We start from the raw sequence: 8,737 nt of genomic DNA, 5'->3' as shown, positions 1-8,737 counted from the left end.
TCGGGAATCATTTCCAGGAGGACCGAACTGCTTCAAACCGCCAAGAACTGATCTGCGCGTTTCTTTCAAAAGGTTGGAAATCGCTGCAGCAAGAACAGAGACATTTTTGGGGGTGGTGGGTTTAAAAGTCAGGAGTGGAATTTGAGAGGGGCTACCTTGCGGGGCAAATCAGATCGGGACAGGGCGTGCGTACGGGACACCGCGCAGTTGCGCGCAACTGCGCGCAACTGCGCGGTGTCCCGTGCCCACGCCCCAGCTCTTCATGGGCGTGTTCTGCGGGTGGTGCTGCCCGGCCCCGCCGATCGCCGATTGGAGGCGGGGAGAGAGCGAAGGCTGATCCGGAGGCGGTAGTGTCGCTGCCAGAGAAAGTTTTGGGGAGGGGTAAATAATCTCCCCCTTAGCCCCCCCCCTTCCCCCCCCCCCCCCCCATTGCGAGGAAAGGGGGTTTGGTTTGAGTTTGTTTTGTTTGCGCTGCTCATCGTCCGCTCGCTCTCTCCGTCTCGCCGTGGGTTTCGGGGACTTTTTCCTTTTTCTTGCTGTTTTGGTTTTGGGTGGTGGTGGTTGCCCCTCCGGCAAGTGCTACTCCACCAGCCGCCTCTTGTCATATCCCCCCATGCGCCCGGGGCAGCGGGCAGCTCCGCGGCGCGCACCCGGGAGCTGAACAGCGAACCGTCGCGTCCCCTCCCCAGGCAGGATGTACACGGCCGGCTTGGCTCCTTTCTACGCCTCCAACTTCAGCTTGTGGTCAGCGGCTTATTGCTCGGCATCGGGGCCGGCAGCCGGCGGCTGCTTCCCGCTGGACACCGCGGCAGGGAAGAAGCCGTCCTTCTGCATCGCAGACATCCTCCACGCCGGAGGAGAGGCGGCGGGGGGACCCGCCGACAGCCTGCCCGGAGCTCCTGGTACCGGGATGCCGGCGGCGCTGGGAGCCGTCCACCACGGCGGTCCCTTCCACGCCACCGCCTCACCGCTCCGGCCCACTCCCGTCGTGGCCCCCGACGCCCCGGCCGCCGCCTTCCCGCCGCGCCTCTCGCCGCTCTCCGCCGCCTACCACCAGCACCACCGGCCCCCGCAGCACCGGTCCCCCGCTGCGGCGGCGGCTGGCAGCGGTGGCGGCCCGGCCCCAGCACGGCTGCCCGGCGGCCACACGCCCGGTTCGGCGCCGGCTCCCGCCAGCAAGGACCTGAAATTCGGCATCGACCGCATCTTATCGGCGGAGTTTGACCCCAAAGTCAAGGAAGGCAACACGCTGAGAGGTAGAGAAACTGCCTTGTCCGCTTTCCGTGCTCCTTTATTTATACTCTAATAGTATCATTAGCGAAAGTTTCAATACTTTACGCTCTAGCCGAGAAAAGAGTTATTTGGGGGTTAAAAAAGAAGCGTTATAAATCCGAGCCTCTAATAGCGCTCCCCAAACAGCCCGGCCCAGCGCAGGCAGCACTTGCGCCGCTGGCATACATAGCAATAGTGGGAATATCGCGATCGGAACGGCCTCACTTCCCTAAGCGAGCCCGGGGTTTTTGCCTCCGGGGGCATAGCCTGTTTTAACGGTTTTCGCTGCAATATCCCCCCCTTTCTCCCTCCGCGGCGTATAAACATCCTGGTCAAGGGAGAGAATCCACCGGAGGATGCCGGATCGCCGGGGCACGGCCGCCTCTCCTAGGAGAGCCCCGGGGCACAGAGGCCGCTGCCCGGTCTCCTCAAGCCGCTCCGCCCGCGGTTGCCGGGTTGTGTCGGTTTCGACCGCGGTATAACAGAGCTCTCCTTGTTCCTGTGCCCACAGATCTGACCTCCTTATTAACTACCAGCCGCCAAACTGGGGTTCATCTCCCCACCTTGCAGCCTTCCGCCGGCCAGTTCTTCGCGTCTCTAGACCCCATTAACGAGGCCTCTGCTATTCTGGGTCCCTTAAACACAAACCCAAGGAGCTCAGTTCAGCACCAGTTTCAAGATACTTTTCCAGGTACATCTCGTCCCTCGTCAACGCTCCCTCCCCCGGCACAGGGCCCTCCGTCCCGGAGAAGCCCGGCCCCGGAGGGATCGGGTGTTTAATAGCGAGGCTCAGATTTTGGAGAAAGCCGGGCTGCGTGGGGGCGGGGGGGAGGAAGAGCCGATTAGGACCTGACACAAAGCACCGTCCCATTTAGAACAAAAATAAGAACCTGGGCTGAGAGAAAAGGGGTAGGGAGGGGGGAGAAGAGAACATTCCGGTCCCAAACCGCTCCCACCCTTGCCCTAGGAAGCGCACGCTACCCGGACCCAGCTGCCCCAGCCCGGGCCTTCCCCGCACTGCAGGCCAGCTGTTATTTTGATCGATTTAAGGCCCCCTTTCAGGCACCGACATTAATAACGCTGTCTCCTTCTCCCTCTCTCTCTTTCTCCTCCTGCTTTTCTAACACCCACCCCCCCATCAGGTCCGTACGCAGTTTTAACCAAGGACACGCTGCCCCAGACATACAAGAGGAAACGCTCCTGGTCCAGGGCTGTTTTTTCCAACCTGCAGAGGAAAGGCTTAGAAAAACGGTTCGAAATCCAGAAATATGTCACCAAACCGGACAGAAAGCAACTGGCGGCGATGCTGGGGCTGACGGATGCTCAAGTAAGAACGGCCTCGGGTTTATTTCAAAACTTTACTTCCAGATTATAGGGATACTGGGGGACTTGGGGGTGGCGGTGGTGTGGGTTTGCAAAGCGTTTTTTCCCTTTCTTAATCCCTAGTTGGGTGGATGAGGAGCGGGGCTTCTCCCCGAGGATCTCCTGCTCGCAGGGTCCGCGGCGTTTCGCGGCCCGGTGCGGAGCTTTCGCCTTTGCTCCGGGCCACGGCCGAGGCAGATGATCATCAGTGTGCGCTTTACTGAAGTGCAACTCGCTGTAGGAGGCAGTTTAGGTCAAAGGAAGTAGAAGCGAACACACTATTTTTAATGTGTGTCGTTTCCCCCCACCTCTACCCACCCCCCCACCCCCCGTTTTATTCCTTTTTTCTTTTTCGTTCTAAATCTCTCCCCGCATTGTGAAATCCTTAGTTCTGGGGAAGTGAAAACTCTTCTTCAAACGGAATCATTAAACGCCACTCTGTAATGATTCCACTTTTGACGGCCCGCAGCGCACAGAATTGTATAACGCTGTGGTTTCTTGAGCAAGAGTTGGTTTCCTGGAAGAAGAAGGAAAGAGAAAAGAAAAGACAAAAACAAACAAACGAAAAGAACCCCAACCCAAAACACCAACTCGGATGGGGGTGTAGGTAGTAAATATAAACTAAAGCCACCTCTGTCGCTCACGGGTGCGGGCAGAGGGAGCTGAGGCAGGCACCTCCTTTTTTCCCCGCGCTGCCTGTCCCCGGTGGAAAGCTTTGGGGCCGGGAGGTGCGCGGAGCGGTGCGCGGAGCGCGGTGCTGGCCGTGCCACCCGACTGAGGGCGGTGCGGCCGCAGGTGAAGGTGTGGTTCCAGAACCGGCGGATGAAGTGGCGACATTCCAAGGAGGCGCAAGCCCAGAAGGACAAGGACCCGCCGCCGGAGCCGGAGGCCCAGCAAGCCGCCGCCCCGCCTGCCGCCGCCGGGGACCCCGAGCGCAGCCCCAGCCGCTCTGAGGGCGACAGTGACAGCAGCGACGCCGACTCTCTCGACATGGCCCCCAGCGACACGGAACGGACTGAGGCTGCCGAGCGGAGCCTGCCCACCGCCGGGCTCGGCAAGTCCTCCGGCAGCACCGGCCTCCCCTCCCCGCCGCAACCAGCCGCTGATGCTGCCAGCCCCGAGCCGCGGAGCGGCCTATAGACGAGGCGGCCTCCGCGCCCCGACCTGCGCGCTAATTTATCTCCCTTCCCCCCCGCCCCGGGAGCGCGGTAAGGCCGGCCCAGCACCGGCCCGCTCCCGCTCGGGGCGAGGGCCCGAGGATGCAGGAACCGCAGCCCCGGGAGGGCGGTGAGGGGGACCGCCTCTCTCCCTCCGCGCTGCTCGCAGGAGAGCGGGATTTCTCTGTTCCCCCCTTATTATTTTTATTCTCCGTCTCCTGCCCCTTGTCCTCTCCAGGGAAATCCGAGAGAGGGACTTTGAGAACGTGCTCTGAAATCCCTCTCTTTTCCACCTCTCTCCCCCCCACCCCCCGAACCAATTTACAATGTGAAGTATTTTGCCAACGTCCTCATCGGTTGCAACGTGTTGCTTCGAATAATCCGGCCAAGAAATACTGCACTGACAAAATATAGAAATATATATATATATATCTCCTGTAAATAAAATGTTTGCTATGGTTTGTAACCACGCCAGTTTGTTGACCAGGACGCAGAGAGGAATGCTGAGGCTGCCCTGGCTCCTTCGCCCCTCTCCAAAGGCAGCCGCTGTCTCTCCCACCGGGAACACAACACACACCCCAACCCCCGCCCCGAGGCAGCCAGCTTGGTTTTTTTATCCCTTTTCCCCCTTCCTTTTCGAATGGAGGCGATGATAAGGACTGGATTTGGTGAAGTGAAATTGTGCCCCCGGTGAGAAAGTTGCCGATGACATTTTGAGATGCGCATGTCTGTATGCGGATCTTGTGAGGCGGCTTTTGGGGTTTGAGGCAGGACGGGATCGCACCGTCTGACTGCTGGGGTGCTGCGGAGACCCGGCGGGGCTGGTTTTGCGGCGCGGGGTTTGTATGTGTGTTTGCTTTGCTTTGTGGTCGTTCCGAGTTGCCGCGCACCTCTCCACAAGCCAGCGCGGCGGCGTGGGGAGGAAGTGCTCTATGATGTCACATGGTTGCGCTATGACGTCACGCAGGCGCAGAATATCGTGTCGGCATGGTTCCCCTCCTCTCTCGACGGGGCTCTCGGAGGGTCCAGGCCGAACTCCGCTCGGGCTCATCGTCGGCTTCGCCCCTCGATGAAGCGGTGTTTGGTGCTTTGCTCCTCCCGGGGCACCGGAGAGGACGCGGGGGGGGCGGGGGGGGGAGGTGGGTGGGGGGCGCTTCTCGTTCAGCCTGCTTCTCCCTCCTCCCTTCCCAGGCAGCGTCGATTAAAGCGAAAGCCGCGGCGGTGAGGAGCCCCGTCCTTGCCCACTATTTTGTGCCTCAGGGCGTTTTGCGAGGCCCTAACCGGAGCAGTTCTGTTTCCACATACCCCAGGGACTGCGGAGGCCTTATCCTGTCCCGGGAGATCGGGGCGAGAGCAGGCAAAGGGAAGCCGCTCCCTCTCCTCTGGGCCGAGGGGCGCTGAGCCTGTGACACCGCTGGAAAGAAAGAGGGGACGGAGAAACAAGGCGTAGGACTGATAAGTTCTCCGGGGCTGGGGGGGTTTGTCGGGGAGGACGCTATCCTCGGGGACACCCCTGCTAGCAGGGAACTCCAGTTGGAGCAAACACCTGCTGAAGGCACAGGAAATACTTACAGTATCCCCCCCGCCACAAGCACCAGGGAGAAGGAGCTGGGGCGAAAGGCAAGCCATGAGGCTGCTTTGCTGGGAGAAAAGGGGACGGTAAAGTTTTAAATCAGGTGTAACCGGGTAGAGCCATGACGGGCAGGTTGATCTCCAGGAGGGCCTCGGACAAAGCTCTGTCGCACACCCAGATGCTCCAGAGCCCGTGCAGGGCAGCGCCCCAGTGGCGCTGACCCCGTCCGAGCCCCGCTGGGGCAGGGAAGAGGGGAGACGGATTGAGAAGGGGCTTGCGAATTGGTTCTGCCTTTAAAACGCTGTCAGGGGGAAAACGGGGGGTGTCACGGCTCTTCGGGGTGCGGAGTGGGCTCACGCCGTTGGCTCCCAGCCCAGAAAGCGTTTGCTCCTCGGGCCGCTGCTGTGCCCATCAGCGCGGGGATCGCCGTGGGATTGGTTGTAACTTCCCCCCAGAGTAAAGGAACACATGGGGCAGATGTCTAGCGAAACACGGCTGGTCCTCCTCCGACAAACCACCGTGATGTGCGCGGACACGCAGGAATTTGTTTGCCTGTTGGTTTTGCTTCCCTCTCCCCTTCCGTGCGGGAGAGAGGGGTTTGAGGTGGCTCTTGACGGACGAGAAAGGAAAAGCGCGTCGGGAAAGAGTTTCTTTTTCCCCTGGGTTAGAAGAATCTGCGCCTCCTCCAAGCACAGGGCTCCCCCTTCACCTCCCTGAATAACGGGAGAGCAATGCCCGCCTGGAGCCCGGGTACGGGGGGGTGGGTTGGTGGGGTGGGGAAGGGGGGCGGGAGGGCAGGAGCAGCGCCCTTATGGCACCTTTTCAAGGTAACGCTCAAAAGGGGGTAAAAAATAGCACTGTTAGGACTCAGCAGGCTATGGAGGAAGATGCTCGGATTCGAATGAAAGAGTTCGGATGAAATTCCTTCGCCCTGCAGCCCATTTTGCTTCCCCGCCTCTCCACCTCCAGGCTTTGGTGTTCCGCGCGCCTGGGGTGCTGCTGGGAGATGGGGTTTTACCCTTTCCTTCAGTGATAGGGAAAAGAGAATCTCTCCCCTCCGTTGCTGCCGTTGTGCACTTCCTCGGGCAGGTAGAGCAAACCCGTGAAAGCGAGTTTCAGGAAAGATGCGCGGATGGTGGGATTTGTGCCCGTCTCGACACGGGGTTTGCCCGGTCCTGCGCGGCTGCAGTTGCTACTCAATTTCTGCGGAAAAAAAAAGTCATAACAGTGTCGAGACTGCAGGCAGCTCGATCGCCGTTCATCGGCGAAATCGACCTGACAGTAGCCAGCGCACCCCACCCGCCCCGAACAGGTCCAAAACCGCCTGGGGTGCCCTTTTTTTGTTTGCTTCACTACCGCCTGGTAACGGGAAAGGCTTTTGACGCCGGTGATTCCCGAAGGAGCCCACGGTTCCCCCACCGATCCAGTTCCTCGACGGTCTTTCAACGAGGGGGTTGCAGATTTTCGGGCAGGTTCTTTACCCCCCTCTCCCAAACCCGTTGTGTCCCTTTCCAGACGCGTGGCAGCCGACCTCAGATCCCTCGGGTTGGACACCCCCCGACGACACAAGTCTGTGCTGGCGCAGCCCCCCCTGCCCATGGTCTCCTCGTAGGGGCCGGTAGGGGCTTCCCCGGCGTTGCCCTCGGTGTCCGCTGCTCACGCCAGGCCCAGGCCAGGCTCTCCGGCACAGACCCACTCTGCTTTCCTTTCCCGACTGCCGGACACAGATTTTCCGAGTTTATTAGAAATGAGTTGTACGGGAGACCAAGAAACAGGAGCGATAAGCAAGGAACCGAGGCTTCCTTGCCTCCTTCCTGCGTGGCATGTGTGGGAAATGGGGCTAATACCGAAGCGGGAGGCCGCCCCGACGTCGCAGTCCCGTCTGTACCATTTACACTCGCTGAGATGCGCAACCGGGCTGGTCGGAGCCAGCTCCTGCCGAGCTCCTTCCCGGGGAGTAGTTCCCCAATAACCCTCCCTTCCCGGACTCGGTGTTAAGGTGTCCAACGAGATGCTTTTCCCCTCGCCTGATTTCTTCATAGAAACCTCCCATCTCCAAAGAAACTGGAGTCAACCCCAGAAATCACCGCCACGTTGGAAGAAAAAACCCCCCAACAAAACACAATAATAAACCAAATCAGACGCGATATTTTGAGCAATTTACGGTGCAGTAAGGGCCGGGCGAGGAGCTTGCTGTGGGGTTTTGGGAAGGGGGAGTTAAAAGGGTCCCCCGCGACCCCCTGGGTCGATGCTGCCCCCCCCTGCAGAGTCCCCGTCGGCAGCGAAACCCGAGTTCGCCTCCCTCGTTAGGTGAGCTCGGCCCCGCTCCTTAGGAAAATATTTTTGCTTTATTTTAATGTCGGGCTTAAGCTGATGTCTTAAAAAATAATTGTTTTCAGACCCCGTTCCGCTCGGCATCGCCGGTTCACACTCGCAGGCACACACAGCTCTCCCTGCAGTTCATGCCTCGGGACTGCCTGGCGTCGGCAAGACAAACTGCAATCTCCGAAATGTCAACTTTTGCCACAATCTCGACTAAAAAAACCACCCCCTCCTTATTGCTGTTGAGCGCCCATCAGAAATAATGGCTGTTTACACAAAACCTTTATTCACTTTCTTAAATAAACACCAGTGGATTCAAATAAAGCAAACCCTCAGCTATAATTCAAGCACAACGTTTGCTGTGTGTATTCTCGGCTGCGGACCTGGAGAGACTCCTCGGAGAGAAATATGAAGTCTCCTTTCATAGTCCACCTCCATTAGCTAAATATTCTAGCTCACCTCGGCCGAGCTTTATCCTACTCCAGTGTTCCTTTCCCCCTCTTTATTTGATGTTTTCCCATACGTGAAGCGGAAATGTTTCCTCCCTTTCCTCTGTCCGCTTTTACAAAGGTGAGGTCTGGGTGGTTTTCTTTCCAAATCACTTCCCTTTGCCTGCTTCCAGAGCTCCGGGCGGCGGCGGGGGCTGCCCGGCTTCTCGGAGCCAGCCTGGCCCAGGATACTCGAAGCTCGGAGGGGACTAAGGGTGCTCAGATGGAGGGGTGAGGAGGTGGATGAGCCCGGCAAGGTGATGCCAAGATCTCGTTTATTCAATAAAGCCAGCTAAAGACTGAGTTCACCAAACCCCTGAGCTTTGGCAGGTACTGGGAAGCGGCAGGTAACCGCGGAGAGAGCCTGTTTCTGGACGAAGGGAGAGTTGCCTCCGCACTCACTTCATCCCCTCCTGCTCCCTTCATCCCCCTGTTCCCCTCATCCTTCTGCTCCCAGGCCGGGACTCGCGGCCCCAGCCCTAATGAGATCCATTAAGCGTATTATTGATGTTGAGGTTCTCTGTGAGGTCCTGGCTGGAGGGAAGCGGAGCTCTGCTGCAGAT

The 8,737-nt window shown here is 59.1% G+C and overlaps 1 protein-coding gene across 3 annotated transcripts; it reads left to right on the top strand.

Moving 5' to 3' along the window:
• The first annotated feature begins 281 nt into the window (after window positions 1–281).
• On the top strand, window positions 282–8,028 carry HLX (H2.0 like homeobox). Of its 3 annotated transcripts, none has more exons than XM_065679833.1 (4): window positions 282–1,256; window positions 1,784–1,963; window positions 2,415–2,599; window positions 7,764–8,028. In XM_065679833.1, the coding sequence occupies exons 1-4, from the start codon at window positions 695–697 to the stop codon at window positions 7,947–7,949; spliced, it is 1,113 nt and encodes a 370-aa protein (XP_065535905.1). In that variant the 5' UTR covers window positions 282–694; the 3' UTR covers window positions 7,950–8,028. The 3 variants fall into 3 exon arrangements, with proteins under 3 accessions (XP_065535905.1, XP_065535904.1, XP_065535906.1); XM_065679832.1 differs by lacking the exon at window positions 7,764–8,028 and adding an exon at window positions 3,430–4,265 and having other exon boundaries at window positions 300–1,256; XM_065679834.1 differs by lacking the exons at window positions 1,784–1,963; window positions 7,764–8,028 and adding an exon at window positions 3,430–4,265 and having other exon boundaries at window positions 303–1,256.
• The last annotated feature ends 709 nt before the right edge of the window (window positions 8,029–8,737 follow it).

Source organism: Lathamus discolor, chromosome 5 (genome assembly GCF_037157495.1).
Source record: "Lathamus discolor isolate bLatDis1 chromosome 5, bLatDis1.hap1, whole genome shotgun sequence".
Classification (NCBI taxonomy): domain Eukaryota; kingdom Metazoa; phylum Chordata; class Aves; order Psittaciformes; family Psittacidae; genus Lathamus; species Lathamus discolor.
The sequence above is the reverse complement of the archived record's forward strand: the minus strand, read 5'-3'. Positions and strand labels throughout refer to the sequence as shown.

Bases quoted from the DNA above. Each gene is read 5' to 3' on its own strand.
- HLX (XM_065679832.1), top strand. From the start codon at position 695: ATGTACACGGCCGGCTTGGCTCCTTTCTACGCCTCCAACTTCAGCTTG. The intron at 1,964-2,414 runs GTACATCTCGTC...CCCCCCCATCAG, and splicing joins GTTTCAAGATACTTTTCCAG to GTCCGTACGCAGTTTTAACC. The intron at 2,600-3,429 runs GTAAGAACGGCC...GTGCGGCCGCAG, and splicing joins TGGGGCTGACGGATGCTCAA to GTGAAGGTGTGGTTCCAGAA.